Consider the following 17,012-nt stretch of genomic DNA (forward strand, 5'->3'; position numbering starts at 1 on the left):
TAAATGTAAATGTTATTAAGAAATGATCAGACAGAAGGGAGTTTTCAGGGAATACTGTTAAATCTTCTATTTCCATACCATAAGTCAGAACAAGATCTAAGATATGATTAAAGTGGTGGGTGGACTCATTTACTTTTTGAGCAAAGCCAATAGAGTCTAATAATAGATTAAATGGAGTGTTGAGGCTGTCATTCTCAGCATCTGTGTGGATGTTAAAATCACCCACTATAATTATCTTATCTGAGCTAAGCACTAAGTCAGACAAAAGGTCTGAAAATTCACAGAGAAACTCACAGTAACGACCAGGTGGACGATAGATAATAACAAATAAAACTGGTTTTTGGGACTTCCAATTTGGATGGACAAGACTAAGAGTCAAGCTTTCAAATGAATTAAAGCTCTGTCTGGGTTTTTGATTAATTAATAAGCTGGAATGGAAGATTGCTGCTAATCCTCCGCCCCGGCCTGTGCTACGAGCATTCTGACAGTTAGTGTCACTCGGGGGTGTTGACTCATTTAAACTAACATATTCATCCTGCTGTAACCAGGTTTCTGTAAGGCAGAATAAATCAATATGGTGATCAATTATTATATCATTTACCAACAGGGACTTAGAAGAGAGAGACCTAATGTTTAATAGACCACATTTAACTGTTTTAGTCTGTGGTGCAGTTGAAGGTGCTATATTATTTTTTCTTTTTGAATTTTTATGCTTAAATAGATGTTTGCTGGTTATTGGTAGTCTGGGAGCAGGCACCGTCTCTACGGGGATGGGGTAATGAGGGGATGGCAGGGGGAGAGAAGCTGCAGAGAAGTGTGTAAGACTACAACTCTGCTTCCTGGTCCCAACCCTGGATAGTCACGGTTTGGAGGATTTAAGAAAATTGGCCAGATTTCTAGAAATGAGAGCTGCTCCATCCAAAGTGGGATGATGCCGTCTCTCCTAACAAGACCAGGTTTTCCCCAGAAGCTTTGCCAATTATCTATGAAGCCCACCTCATTTTTTGGACACCATTCAGACAGTCAGCAATTCAAGGAGAACATGCGGCTAAACATGTCACTCCCGGTCTGATTGGGGAGGGGCCCAGAGAAAACTAGAGTCCGACATTGTTTTTGCAAAGTTACACACCGATTTAATGTTAATTTTAGTGACCTCCGATTGGCGTAACCGGGTGTCATTACTGCCAACGTGAATTACAATCTTACCACATTTACGCTTAGCCTTAGCCAGCAGTTTCAAATTTCCTTCAATGTCGCCTGCTCTGGCCCCCGGAAGACAATTGACTATGGTTGCTGGTGTCGCTAACTTCACATTTCGCACAACAGAGTCGCCAATAACCAGAGTTTGATCCTCGGCGGGTGTGTCGTCGAGTGGGGAAAACGGTTAGAGATGTGAACGGGTTGGCGGTGTACACGGGGCTTCTGTTTAGGGCTACGCTTCCTCCTCACAGTCACCCAGTCAGCCTGCTTTCCCGGCTGCTCGGGATCTGCCAGGGGGTAACTAACGGCGGCTAAGCTACCTTGGTCCGCACCGACTACAGGGACCTGGCTAGCTGTAGAATTTTCCACGGTGCGGAGCCGAGTCTCCAATTCACCCAGCCTGGCCTCCAAAGCTACGAATAATCTACACTTATTACAAGTACCATTACTGCTAAAGGAGGCCGAGGAATAACTAAACATTTCACACCCAGAGCAGAAAGGTGCGGGAGAGACAGGAGAAGCCGCCATGCTAAATCGGCTCAGAGCTAGTAGCTACGCTAAGCTAGCGGATTCCTAAAAACACGCAAAGTGAATAATGTGTAAATAATTTAGAGGTGATTCAGCAGAAGGAGTGCTTTAGTTAAGGCACGTAAAGATTACACTGGGAAACAAATCGTAATCTAGATAACTAGATCAATCTAACTGCGCAGATTAAACAGCTAACAGATATAGAAAAACACCGCTGTGCTCCGGAACAGGAAGTGATACAATACCGCAGTGAGAGCCAACAACAACTAATTGAAGAAAATAAGAACAACCCCAGGTTTCTTTTCAGCACTGTAGCCAGGCTGACAAAGAGTCAAAGCTCTATTGAGCCGAGTATTCCTTTAACTTTAACTAGTAATGACTTCATGACTTTCTTTGCTAATAAAATTTTAACTATTAGAGAAAACATTACTCATAACCATCCCAAAGACATATCGTTCTCTTTGGCTGCTTTCAGTGATGCCGGTATTTGGTTAGACTCTTTCTCTCCGATTGTTCTGTCTGAGTTATTTTCATTAGTTACTTCCTCCAAACCATCAACATGTCTATTAGACCCCATTCCTACCAGGCTGCTCAAGGAAGCCCTACCATTAATTAATGCTTCGATCTTAAATATGACCAATCTATCTTTATTAGTTGGCTATGTACCACAGGCTTTTAAGGTGGCAGTAATTAAACCATTACTTAAAAAGCCATCACTTAGCCAGCTTTTCTCTCCTTTTCTCTCAAAAATTCTTGAAAGGGTAGTTGTAAAACAGCTAACTGATCATCTGCAGAGGAATGGTCTATTTGAAGAGTTTCAGTCAGGGTTTAGAATTCATCATAGTACAGAAACAGCATTAATGAAGGTTACAAATGATCTTCTTATGGCCTCAGTCAGTGGACTCATCTCTGTGCTTGTTCTGTTAGACCTCAGTGCTGCTTTTGATAGTGTTGATCATAAAATTTTATTACAGAGATTAGAGCATGCCATAGGTATTAAAGGCACTGCGCTGCGGTGGTTTGAATCATATTTATCTAATAGATTACAATTTGTTCATGTAAATGGGGAATCTTCTTCACAGACTAAGGTTAATTATGGAGTTCCACAAGGTTCTGTGCTAGGACCAATTTTGTTCACTTTATACATGCTTCCCTTAGGCAGTATTATTAGACAGCATTGCTTAAATTTTCATTGTTACGCAGATGATACCCAGCTTTATCTATCCATGAAGCCAGAGGACACACACCAATTACCTAAACTGCAGGATTGTCTTACAGACATAAAGACATGGATGACCTCTAATTTCCTGCTTTTAAGCTCAGATAAAACTGAAGTTATTGTACTTGGCTCCACAAATCTTCGAAACATGGTGTCTAACCAGATCCTTACTCTGGATGGCATTACCCTGACCTCTAGTAATATTGTGAGAAATCTTGGAGTCATTTTTGATCAGGATATGTCATTCAATGCGCATATTAAACAAATATGTAGGACTGCTTTTTTGCATTTGTGCAATATCTCTAAAATTAGAAAGGTCTTGTCTCAGAGTGATGCTGAAAAACTAATTCATGCATTTATTTCCTCTACGCTGGACTATTGTAATTCATTATTATCAGGTTGTCCTAAAAGTTCCCTGAAAAGCCTTCAGTTAATTCAAAATGCTGCAGCTAGAGTACTGACGGGGTCTAGAAGGAGAGAGCATATTTCACCCATATTGGCCTCTCTTCATTGGCTTCCTGTTAAGTCTAGAATAGAATTTAAAATTCTTCTTCTTACTTATAAGGTTTTGAATAATCAGGTCCCATCTTATCTTAGGGACCTCATAGTACCATATCACCCCAATAGAGCGCTTCGCTCTCAGACTGCAGGCTTACTTGTAGTTCCTAGGGTTTTAAGAGTAGAATGGGAGGCAGAGCCTTCAGCTTTCAGGCTCCTCTCCTGTGGAACCAGCTCCCAATTCGGATCAGGGAGACAGACACCCTCTCTACTTTTAAGATTAGGCTTAAAACTTTCCTTTTTGCTGAAGCTTATAGTTAGGGCTGGATCAGGTGACCCTGAACCATCCCTTAGTTATGCTGCTATAGACTTAGACTGCTGGGGGATTCCCATGATGCACTGAGTATTTCTTTCTCTTTTTGCTCTGTATGCACCACTCTACATTTAATCATTAGTGATTGATCTCTGCTCCCCTCCACAGCATGTCTTTTTCCTGGTTCTCCCCTCAGCCCCAACCAGTCCCAGCAGAAGACTGCCCCTCCCTGAGCCTGGTTCTGCTGGAGGTTTCTTCCTGTTAGAGTTTTTCCTTCCCACTGTCGCCGAGCGCTTGCTCACAGGGGGTCGTTTTGACCGTTGTGGTTTTTCCGTAATTACTGTATGGCTTTGCCTTACAATATAAAGCGCCTTTGGGCAACTGTTTGTTGTGATTTGGCGCTATATAAATGAAATTGATTTTGATTTGATTCCAAAGACATGCAGGTCACATTAAGTGGAAACTTTAATTTGACTGCAGATGTGTGCGCATGTGTGAATGAGTTTGTTTGTGTATATGGACCTTACGATAGACTGGTATCCTAAACAGGGTGTGCGCTGCTCCTCGCCCTATGACTGCTGCGATAGTCATGCCACCCCCCCACCCTTGATTGGAGCAAGGAGTGTTATAAACTGAATGAATTTTTATTGAGCAAAAAAAAAAAAAAAAAAAAAAAAACAAAACACTTTTTGTTACAATAGTTAGTATCCATATTTGTAAGCATGCAAGAAGAAATAGCAATCTGATTTTGATTTGAAACATTTGCTGGTTCTGCATATTAGGCCTAAATGTAAGACAATGGTCATGTGTGCTTTCACTTCTAAATGTGATTAAAGATAACATTGTTCTACAGTGTAATCATCCTCTAAAGCGAACCCTGGGATGGAAAATCATAATGTGATTAAGAAAGACAAATTGCACCACAATGTTATCTGCACAATCTGAAAAAGCCTTTGCTGACAGTGTGAGCTGCTGAGGAAGACACCTGCATGATAAGGTGGTGACAGGTCTGAAGGGCGGAATAGGCTGGACGCAAATGCAGGACTCTGACAACAAGCTCTGTAAGACACAGCAGTTTACTGAAACAGTAAACGAGGTTCGGTACACGGAAAGGCTGTCCAACAAGAGTGATACAAACAGAAACATCAGGCAATAGGCGTGGTCGAGGATACAGGCAGGTAGTCGTAACACACGTGAAGCAGGCAGGACAAGAATACAATACAGAGCTGGAGAGTAGGCACAAGGCGCAACAATCTGGCGAAGAAATGAGGCAAACAAAGGAGCTTATGTACACCCAGGTGATGACGTACAGGTTGAGAGCAGGTGTGTGTGGAACGCCCCAGAAAGAAGGAGTGGCCAGGGAGAAGGACACACCCACAACCAGAAAACACAGACAGACAACAGAGAAAGCGACAGACAGATCCAGACATGAAAAACCCCCCAGCAAGAGACAAAACAATATAAGCAAACCAAAACCAGCAAACAGGATCCAAATCCTGACAGGTGGTCAATCTCTCTCTCTCTCTCTCTCTCTCTCTCTCTCTCTCTCTCTCTCTCAGTTCAAAGAGAGGACATCTGACTGCATTTCAAAGGGAAACAAGATACAGAGACACACACATGTGCAAATTTTGCACACACACTTACCCAGTGACCCTTTGGGGCAGGGTCTCTCCACAGACTCTCCTTTCAGAGTGGGTGGCCACTGCACCCCTCGTGCCACACGGCTCTCACAACCCCCCACCTGACCCGGGGCCCCCGGTGCCAAGGGGACACGCAAAGGTGGACGCGGGGTCAGAGGGACCATGGCTGTGATAGGACGCTGGTCAAAGGACCCTCGGTTAATGACACCAATTGGGTGAGATGCTGACGGGCGCACTGGGTTTAGGCCTACAGTGGCCGTGTAGGACCGGACTGTAGTCATGAGGGAAGAAAGGGGACCTGAAAGGGACGAGCGCAATGTTAATTCTTTGGAGTCATTACATCAACATGAGTGTCCGAAAAGACATGCTCACAGTTTCAACAAACCTTTAGTGGGAGGCGGGGGAGTGAACTGTAGGGGATATCTCAGCACATGGTAGTTATTCCACACATACAGCTGGTTGTCTCTGGGGTTGTAGTCTATTGAGGAAATGTACTGGTAGGCATTGGGGAATGGGATCTGAACAGGTAGCTCCTGTCCGCGGCTGGTGTCGTAAGCATAAACCACCATATCGCTGCCGACTCTTCCGTCTGCCTGCCCCTCATCATCCTGGAAGATAGAGCGTACCGCATAGAGCACGCCACAGGCCATGAAGGCATTGCTTGCCCCACGTTTGTCAAAGCCTGTGGCCCACGTGCCCTCAAAGCGGAGGGTGTACGGATTCACCTGCAAACAAGAAAAGACATCCAGTCATGGAAGAAATCCGTCCCCACCTTTCCTCCTCACAAACTTCAGTTATCCCTCTGCTCCTACCTGGCTGACCACAATGCGACCATTATTGGCTTCAGTGGAGTAGATGACCCAAAGACCATTTTCATCCACCGCCAAATCAATGTCTGACTTCCCTCCCCAGCGATAAGGTGAGGTGTCATGGTAATTGGCACTGACGACCACTGCCTCACCACTTTTGATGCGTGTCCGCAGGTCATACTTGACTAGGTTACGTGTTCGTTCCTTGTTGTAAAACACGGCACCATCATACACCACAAAACCTGTTCCATCCACACGGCTGGGCAACCTAGGAGAGAGCAAGAGAGAGTGGCGGAACCACAAAACATCTCAATATATAGACATCTGACAGAAAATTAATACTTCACTGAGAAAATAATAATAATTTTTTAGGGCTCCAACTTAATATTCAGTCATATTAGTCAGAGAACAGCAACAAGTCCTTGTTAGGCTTACTACATCCACCAGAATTGACGTTTTTTTTCTGAATGAAGGACGTGAATGAATGTTAATTAATTTAAGTCCATTGACTCGTTAAAGTTTCCTGCATTAACACAACTCACTTATAGGTAGTAGTGACTTTGTTCTGGCGATAATCATCCCAGGAGGCGTACTCATACAGCACCTCTGTCCTATACGGTGTCCACGGCATGACGTACAGCCTGTCGCCAGCCTGCAGCGGGTCCTTACACCACGCCCCTGACTGATGCTCTGCCTCCAGGAAAGAGGAGGCCGGCTGGATGCTGAGCAGTGAGCCAGGACACACAAAAACTGGAAGAGGGGAGTCAGGAGGGGAGAAAGCAGGATGTCAAGAAGAACAGAGTAGGAGCAGAAGTGAGGGAGAGCGTGAACAGATAGCAGAAGCAGGTGCACCAAGGAAATGAATAAATGCATGAAAAATTAACTCAATGTGGATGATGCAGTGAGATTAAGGAAAAGAAAGGAGAGAAAAAGAGAGAAGGATTTAAAACACATGATCTTGAAACACAAGCAACTGAAAAGACACAAAATGTTGAAATACACACACCATTAGTGTGTGTGGTGAGTACACAACAGGGACACTGCAATGAAAGGTCTGTGCTTTGTTTGTGTATACATGGTGTGTGTTCATGTGTGTGGGTGGGTTAGTGCAACAAAAGGGTAAAGAGAGCGAGGTAGAATCAGGGACGCAGAGCGCGGGGCTAAATTTCACCTTGAAGTGAATGAGAGGGCAGGTTAGTTACGTCGAGCACAACGACTGGTCCACCCACATGTCAATAACTGCATGGACACGTAAACTGTACAGTCTCACACTGGCATGCAAATAAGCATGCACACACACACACTCATACAGAGAAGCAGTGCTCGGTAAGCACAGATCTACACAGACAAAACTTTTGGTCTTATTTTCCTATGAAGATGAATAAAGGGCTCTTCCTAGAAAACAGGGAAAATAAGCTTGAAGAGGATGACAGGATGAGAAGGAAGCAAGAGAGGGAGAAAGAAGTAAGAAAAAAGGAAGGAAGAAAAAGAGGACCAAAGGAAGAGATGAAGGATACAAGAAAAGAATGACAGAATGATTGAAGGAACAAAAAAGAAAGGATGAAAGGAACAAGGAGAGGAAGGAAGGAAGGAAAGAAGGAAGGAAGGAAGGTTTTAAGAAGTATATTGGTAAAAATGATATAACAACGAATAAATCTGTGTGTGTAAAAGACACTTGAATGAAGAGAAGATGCAAATCAACATCAGGAGTAAGTCAAGAAAGAGAGATATCAAATAAGAAAGAAAGAAAGAAAGAATTTCAAACAATTTCAGGGAAAATACAGGAACAGGTATAGTGAGGCAAATAAGTATTTGATCCACTGTCGAGTTTTCCCACCTACACAGAATGGAGGGGTCTATAATTTTTATCGTAGGTCAACTTCAACTGAGAGAGACAGAATCTAAAAAAAAAAAAAAAAAATCAGAAAATCACATTGTATGATTTTTAAATAATTAATTTACATTTTACTGCATGAAATAAGTATTTGATACAATAGAAAAAGACCTTAATATTTGGTACAGAAACCTTTGTTTGCAATTACAGAGGTCAGGCGTTGGCTATAATTCTTGACCAAGTGTGCACACTGCAGCAGGGATTTTGGTCCACTCCTCCATACAGATCTTCTCCAGATCTTTCAGGTTTCCAGTTTCAGTTCCCTCCAAAGTTTTTCTATTGAATTCAGGTCTGGAGACTGGCTAGGCCATTCCAGGACCTTGAAATGCTTCTTACGGAGCCACATCTTAGTTGCCCTGGCTGTGTGTTTCGGGTCATTGTCATGCTGGAAGACCCAGCCATGACCCATCTTCAATGCTCTTACTGACGGAAGGAGGCTGTTTGCCAAAATTTTGCGATGCATGACCCCATCCATCCTCCCTTCAATAAGCTTCAGTTACCCTGTCCCCTTTGAAAAAAGCACCCCAAAAATGATGCCCCCCCCCCCATGCTTCATCGTTGGGGCGGTGTTCTTGGGGTTGTGCTCATCCTCCAAACATGGCGAGTGGAGTTGATACCAAAAATTTTGGTTTCATCAGACCCACATGACCTTCTCCCATGCCTCCTCTGGATCATCCTGATGGTCACTGATGAACTTCAAACAGGCCTGGACATGTGCTGGTTTGAGCAGGAGGACCTTGCTGCCCTGCAGGATTTTAAACCATGACAGCATCATGTGTTACTAATGTAATCTTTGCGACTGTGGTCCCAACTCTCTTCAGGTCATTGACCAGGTCCTCCTGTGTAGTTCTGGGGTTTCTCACACTCTTCCTTATTCCAACAGGCAAGATCTTACATGGAGCCCCAGACCAAGGAAGATTGACAGTCATCTTGTGTTTCTTCCATTTTCTAATAATTACGCCAACAGTTGTTGTCTTCTACCAAGTTGCTTGCCTGTTGTCCTGTAGTCCATCACAGCCTTGTGCAGGTCTACAGTTTTGTCCCTGGTATCCTCAGACAGCTCTTTGGTCTTGGCAGGTGCAATTAATTCAGGCAAAAAGTGCAGAATAGGAGGGCATCTTCAAGAAATACTAACAGGTCTGTGAGAGCCAAAATTTGTGCTGGTTGGTAGGTGATCAAATACTTATTTCAAGTAATAAAATGCAAATTAATTATTTAAAAATCATACAATGTTATTCTCTGAATTTGTTTAGATTTTGTCTCTCACATTTGAAGTGTACCTATAATAAAAATTACAGACCTCTCCATTCTTTGTAGGTGGGAAAACACAAAATTGACAATGGGTCAAATACTTATCTGTCTCACTGTATATAATGAAGAATAAATTTGTGTGTAAATGTAAGAAAGAAAGAAAGAATATTTCAACAGATTTCAGGGAAAATACTGGTACAGGAGGGGCAGCATGGTGGATTAGTGGTTAGCACTGTTGCCTCACAGGCAGGGCTTAATTTAAGGGGGAGCAAGCCGGAGCGCGCTCCGGAACCTCTGACGTTGGCTCCGCCAGCTATTTATACTGGATCCGTGATCCGCCACCTCTCTTGACTAACAATATATATATATATATATATATATATATATATATATATATATATATATATATATATATATATATATATATATAAAATCACCGCTGGAATTGCGCCAAATCTGGCAACAGGTCCAGAGGCTACGCTCGCTGTTTTGATCTGGATGTTGACCACAGCCGCAGAGCTCCGTGGCCACCGAGAGAGGACTTGGATTCTTTGCGGGTCCCGCATCCGTACCCCCGGAGGCAGTGAGTGAAGAGAGAGCCGTGCATTGTGTTCTGCGTGTGTCTGTTTATAATCTTCTCGCACAGAAGAAAAAAGAGAGTGTTTACACAAGAGCGAAAAGTGAGAAAATGTTAATGCCTGTTTGAGAAAAATGTGTAGTGAGGGGTTTTACAGCCTTAAAACATCTATAATAAGTGTAAAAATAGCGCTGACTACACGGATTTCGTTTATCGCGGGTTATTTTTAGAACGGAACTCCCGCGATAAATGAGGGACCACTGTACATCATTAAACAGGAATTTGTACTCTATCTGGATTTGGTGTGACTAGTGTTATTGGGCCTACAATACATGCCCAGTTTATTTTCGGTGTGGCGCACAACGTTGTTCGCAAGCACACACACACACACACACACACACACACCCCACCCTTCTTTTTTTTTCTGCACTGGAGCCACCCATCCTCTGCGCTCCGGGACCTCCCACTTTACAAATTAAGCACTGCTCACAGGAGAAGGTCATGGGTTCAATTCCCACCTTTGGCCTATTTGTGTGGAGTTTGCATGTTCTCCCCATGTTTGCGTGGGTTTCTCCGGGTGCTCAGGTTTCCTCCCACATCCAAAGACATGCGGGTTAGGTGCATTGAATCTTTAAATTGTCCATAGGTGTGTTAGTGGGTGTGAATGTGTTTGTTTGTCTGTTTGTGGCCCTGTGACAGACTGGCGTCCTGTCCTGGGTGTACCCCACCTCGCGTTCTGTGACTGCTGGGATTGGCTCCAGACCCCCGGGACCCTTAATTGGATGAAGTGGTTGAAGATTAGTGTGTGAGTGTACTGGTACAGGTATATAATGAAGAACAAGAGCAATCAGAGATTGCCAATCCGGATCCGGATCACCTCCAAAATTCAGTTGAGTCTTCCATGCCCTAATATCTATCTCTAGTGCAAATTTGGTGAGAATCCATGAAGTAGTTTGGCATAATCCTGAAAAGCCTATAAAGAGAATGATCCACAATCCAGACAAAAATCATCTCCAAAATTCATTGGTGTCTTCCATGGCCTAATATGTATCTATACTACAAATTTTGTGAGAATCTGTGAAGTAGTTTTGACGTAATCCTTCAGTGCCTAAATAAAGTGAAACTTGATCCAGAATCCAGATCTGGATCACCTCCAAAATTTAATGGAGTCTTCCTTGCTCTTAAATGTATCTATCTGTGGTGAAAATTTCATCAAAATCTGTGCAGTAGTTTTGACATAGACCTGCTAACAGACAGACAAATAATAAATGATTTTAATACATCCTTGGTGGACGGAATAAAATTTTGTGTAAATGTAAAAGAAAGAAAGAAAGAAAGGAAGGAAGAAAGAAAATTTAAAAAGATATAATGAAGAATATATTTGCATGGAAATGTGAAAGAAAGAAAGAAAGAAAGAAAGAAAGAAAATGTCAAAAGATTTCATGGAAAATACTGGTACAAGTATATAATGAAGAATAAATCTATGTGTAAATGTGAAAGAAAGAAAGAAAGAAAGAAAGAAAATGTCAAAAGATTTCATGGAAAATACTGGTACAAGTATATAATGAAGAATAAATCTATGTGTAAATGTAAAAGAAAGAAAGAAAGAAAGAAAGAAAGAAAGAAAGAAAGAAAGAAAGAAAGAAAGAAAGAAAGAAAGAAAGAAAGAAAGAAAGAAAGAAAGAAAGAAAGAAAGAAAGAAAATGTCAAAAGATTTCATGGAAAATACTGGTACAAGTATATAATGAAGAATAAATCTATGTGTAAATGTGAAAGAAAGAAAGAAAGAAAGAAAGAAGAAGAAAGAAAGAAAGAAGAAAGAAAGAAAGAAAGAAAGAAAGAAAGGTGTCAAAAGATTTCATGGAAAATACTGGTACAAGTATATAATGAAGAATAAATCTATGTGTAAATGTAAAAGAAAGAAAGAAGAAAGAAAGAAAGAAAGAAAGAAAGAAAGAAAGAAAGAAAGAAAGAAGAATACATTTGCATGGAAATGTGAAAGAAAGAAAGAAAGAAAGAAAGAAAGAAAGAAAGAAAATGTCAAAAGATTTCATGGAAAATACTGGTACAAGTATATAATGAAGAATAAATCTATGTGTAAATGTGAAAGAAAGAAAGAAAGAAAGAAAGAAAGAAAGAAAGAAAGAAAGAAAGAAAGAAAGAAAGAAAATGTCAAAAGATTTCATGGAAAATACTGGTACAAGTATATAATGAAGAATAAATCTATGTGTAAATGTAAAAGAAAGAAAGAAAGAAAGAAAGAAAGAAAGAAAGAAAGAAAGAAAGAAAGAAAATGTCAAAAGATTTCATGGAAAATACGGGTACAAGTATATAATGAAGAATAAATCTATGTGTAAATGTAAAAGAAAGAAAGAAAGAAAGAAAGAAAGAAAAGAAAGAAGAAAGAAAGAAAGAAAGAAAGAAAAGAAAGAAAGGGACAGATGCATATCCTGGATAAAAGTGACAAAAGCACAGGATTCCATACAACAAGAGATTGATAAAATGAGGAAGAAAGAGTAATTTGGAAATGTAAACAGAGGGCACATCCAGCATGACTACGAAACAATGTCCTAGGGTAGGAGAAAGAGGATGGAAGGATAGAGAGTAGAAAGAAGAAGGGGGGCCGGTAAGGAGAGATCAAGATGCTACAATGTATTGTCTTTACCTTTTTGGTCCACTTCTACTCAAGCATAGGAAAAAAAGAGGGAGAGAAAGAAAGAGAAGTCGAGAGCGAAAGAAGGAGTGAAAGAAGGAATGAAAGAAAGAAAAAGTAAGAAATAAAGAAAGAAAAGAAAGAAGGAAGGAGGAAAAAATGAAAGATTGCACAGATAAAGACTTTGGAACTCATTCTCACCACCAACATTTTCATTCAAAAAAAGAAAGAAAGAAAAAAAGAACAGCCTCTGCAACACACCCCCCACCCACCCCAACCCCACCCCGTCCAAACTCCCATCAGGCTCCTGTGGAGAGAAGAGAACAACTCCTGTGGTTCAATCTGGAAAAGAAATGCACACTCATGTGCACATGTGCACAGAGGCACGTGCGGTGCAGGTGGCACCCCCCCCCCCACCCACACACCAAACCACCACCCCCACCCATACCACACGCACGCACACACCACACGACACACAACACACACACACACACACAACACACACACACACACACACACACACACACACACACACACACACACACACACCCAAGCTCAGACAACACAAGCATTCTACAAATGATCTGTCTGCACTTTCTCCAGCCGAGTTTTTGTAGTTCTCACATGCACACAATCGCACACAGTCCCTGAGGGGGAAAAATGTTTTCTACATGTCAGTCTCTCAGCAACATAACAGATATCAGAGGTTATTTTTTTATTTCTTTTTGCAAGATGTTAAACATAACATGTGGTTGACAGATTTAGGTTAAATCTGTGTTTTGTGTGCACAGACATGTTTTCATGTGATTATGTTTGCGTTTGTTTATGTTATTATGAGCATGTGTGCACAAGCGTGTGTACTCACTGTAAGGGACACATTCGTACTGGATCTCCAGGTATTTGTACGTTCCAGGACACGGGTCTGGGAAGACGTCGACGCCTGCCACCACCACACACTGAGTCCTGTTGTTACACCTGGTAAGCAGCAGAACACAGTGAAACGCACGCTCACCGAGGAAATGACAGGGAGCGCGATGAACTGACAGGAAAGGGGAAGAGAAGGAGACTCCATTTGTCTGCTTCTCCTGCTTCATGTCTGAATATTGATCAGCTCAATAAAAATGCTGCTATGTACACGACTAATGGCGGAGGCACTCAGACCTTGGTGCACTGCATTGACGTGAAGCTACTTTACATGTACTCGTATGTTACAGTCCTGTACATACACAAACAACAGCTGCTCTCATTGGCTGGCAGGCTGTCTGGGTTCTATGGACACTCCAGTGCATCCGGATCAACGTTTCATCATACTAATCCAGAAGGATTAGTCCTGGCAGGAGTAGCACGATGGCGGTGCACACAGAGGCAATGGCTGACACCTCTCGAGTGAGATATTGTTTATTTGATTGTACTTTGTGAATTTCGTCAGGACAGATCAATGTTACACGGTACAGCTGTGAATCTCTCGCAAGATTTTTTTGTGCCATTTCCGGACTGTGTCTTCATCTACCATGGGCAGATTTTTTTTTTTTTTTTTTTTTTTTTTTTTGTGCTATTACGGTTTGTGGCTTCGTCTACCATTGAGCAAGCTTGCAAAATTTTTTGTGCCATTTCCGCTCGAACGTGATTTCATCCAGTGGGCATATTGTTTGTGCCATTTCCAGTTTGAGCCTTCTTCTACCACTGGGCGCTGTCGCTTCGCTCATATAAATTGGGATCATGCAACAACAACTACCCGTTATGGATATGTCCCAACATAGGCACCGGATTCAGGGAGAGATAGCCCGATCGCCGGGGCCTGTGTCGATGATTATACCGAGCTGCAGGTGGTGGAGGGAGCTCAATAAGAAGTGGGGCTATCAGGATGGCACTCTTTCTCGGCTAAGGAGAAATCCTGAAAGACCACCGCTCCCCCATCTCTTTGTTGCCAACTTCTCTTAACAACAACAGGGATGAAATGCGACTTTGTTTATCATCACGACCACTCATCCAGGACAGTTGTGTAACGATAATCACTGAGACCCGACTGCACTCACGAGTCCCGGATGCAGCTATCAAGCTAGCCAGCCATGGTGACAGGAACAGGGATTCCGGTAAGACCTGCGGGGGTGAACTGTGTTTACACTGGAAACAGCTGGTGCACAAACACAACCGTCATTGAAACACACTACTGTCCTTACGTGGAGCTCCTGGTAGTTAAATGTAGACCCCACAATCTGCTCTGGGACTTTTCCACTATTGTTGTTGTAGCAGTCTACATACCACCAAATGCTAACACTAGCTCATCACTCTGCGACATGCTAACAGCTACAAAAAGAACAGAGGGTGTATCCAAACAGGGTTTAAGGTGGCGTGTGACTTTAATCATGTCAGTCTGCAGGCTGTGCTTCAGAGGTTTGAACAGCATGTGAAATATGCCACTAGAGGGCAGAAAATACTTAAACTGGACTGTATGTGTATTCACATCCCCAAAGCATACATCTTTCTCCTCCTGCTTCTCAGACAGTCAGATAACCTGTCACTGTTCCTCACCCCAGCCTACCGCCCCATAATCAGATGAATTTAACCTACCCTAAAAACAATAAAAATCTGGCCAGAAGGGGCATCCGCACAGCTTTAGGACTGCTCTGAATGCACAGACTGGAGTATGTTTCACACTCAGGATACTGACCAATATACATCAACTGTCCTCTGTCACATACGGAGCTGTGTTGATACTGTAACCATCAACAGGCAGATCTGTTGATGTGTTTTCCCAAACAGGAAGCCACAGATAACAAAAGAAGTCCAGCTCCTCCTGACAGAATGGGATGCAACCTACAGGCGTGTACAGAGAGAGGTACAGCCACAACCTCAAAAGGGATATAAAGACAGCCAAGGTGGCCTACAGAGGGAGGTTGAGGGTCATTTCACCACCAGGGGCGCGGCACGTGTATGGCGGGGAATACCATACATAACTAACTTCAAGAGCAGCAGAGACCCGCCTGTAGGGAATGATGCATTTTTGTCTGAAGAACTGAACAACTTCTTTACCCAGTTTGAGAAGGGATCAGACTACACCGATACATAGCTGATTACTTGGCCCCAATAGGATCCCAGGCAGGGTTCTCAAGCACTGCTCTCACCAGGTTGCAGAGGTTTTAACAGACATCTTCAATCTCTCACTGGTGCATGCTGCTGTCCTGACCTGTCTAAAATCTGTTACCATCATTCCGGTGCCCAAGCAATCCAACATCAACTCCTTTAATGATGACAGACCAGTGGACTTAACACCAATAGTCTGGAAGTGCTTTGAGAAATGTGTCCTGGGGCACATGAAGACGACTCTCTCTTCTACCATGAGCCAACACCAGTATGCCTACAGGGTGACTAGATCTACAGAGGACACCTTAAATACTATGCTCCACATTGCAATGTCTGACCTGAAGCAGAAAGGGGCGTATGTGAGACCGCTGTTCATGGATTTGAGCTTTGCTTTTAATCGTCCCCACGTTACTGGTAAGGAAGCTACAGGACCTGAGTCTCCACAAACATTTGATTCTGTGGATTAACGACTTTGTGACCAACTGTTCACAAACAGTGAGACTTTGTCCCCACACCTCCCCTGTCCTGATACTTATCACAGGAGCATCTCAAGGGTGTGTGCTGCTCTTTACTCACACCCACTCACTCCACAAATGCCATCATCAAGTTCGCAGATGACATAACTGTCGTGGGCTACATCTGAACTGGTGATGAGATCGTTACAGTGATGATGTCTGAAGATTAACAGGATGGTGTGCAGAAAACAGCCTGTCCTTAAACATCAGAAAGACAAAAGAGCTTATCCTGGACTTCACGCGGAAAACAGGATGTGCATCTGCCACTCAGAATAGGGGACAAGTAAATCGAACAGGTGACCAGCTTCAAGTTTTTGGGGACCCACATCAGCAATGATCTAGAATGGAGCATTAACACCACTGTGGCAGTGAAGTAGGACCAGCAAAGACCACACTTCCAAAGACCACACTGAGTAAGAACCACATCTCTGCCAGCTTGTTGAAGACTTTTTATCACTGCTCAATAGAGCATGTACTGACCATCCAGGGTTTGGAAACTGTTCAGAGGCAGACACTGCAGCTCTCCAGAGGGTAGCCAACACAGCACAAAAAAAATAACTGGACTCCCCTGGAAAGACATGCACAGGTCACACTGTCACAGCAAGGCCTGCAGAATTATCAGAGACATTCAGAGACCCCTTCCATCATGTCTTCACATTGCTGCCCTCTGGAAGGCGCTATAGGGCCCTGAAGAGCCACATCACAAGACTGAAGAACAGCTTTAACCCCTGGGCTGTCCAAGAACTCAGTTCTCAGGCCCCATCCTACTGCCCCCACCTCCACCAAAGCAAACTGTATGTACTTACTGAAATGCATTTTTAATGTTTTCAT

General features: G+C 42.8%; 1 protein-coding gene across 2 annotated transcripts in view; it reads right to left on the reverse strand.

The window, feature by feature from the left end:
* The window catches only part of LOC117526798 (adhesion G protein-coupled receptor L1-like), a 144,950-nt gene that overhangs the window by 66,472 nt on the left and 61,466 nt on the right, over positions 1–17,012 (reverse strand). The window contains exons 5-10 of one of the 2 annotated variants that reach the window (XM_034188870.1): positions 13,448–13,557; positions 12,595–12,609; positions 6,750–6,957; positions 6,211–6,475; positions 5,784–6,123; positions 5,403–5,696 (exon numbers count right to left, since the gene is read on the reverse strand). In XM_034188870.1, coding sequence (XP_034044761.1) covers positions 5,403–5,696; positions 5,784–6,123; positions 6,211–6,475; positions 6,750–6,957; positions 12,595–12,609; positions 13,448–13,557 — 1,232 coding nt within the window. Of the gene's footprint in view, positions 1–5,402; positions 5,697–5,783; positions 6,124–6,210; positions 6,476–6,749; positions 6,958–7,378; positions 7,511–12,594; positions 12,610–13,078; positions 13,131–13,447; positions 13,558–17,012 lie in introns of those variants that run through there. The other variant, XM_034188872.1, reaches the window with a different exon arrangement.

Source organism: Thalassophryne amazonica, chromosome 15, assembly GCF_902500255.1.
Source record: "Thalassophryne amazonica chromosome 15, fThaAma1.1, whole genome shotgun sequence".
NCBI lineage: Eukaryota > Metazoa > Chordata > Actinopteri > Batrachoidiformes > Batrachoididae > Thalassophryne > Thalassophryne amazonica.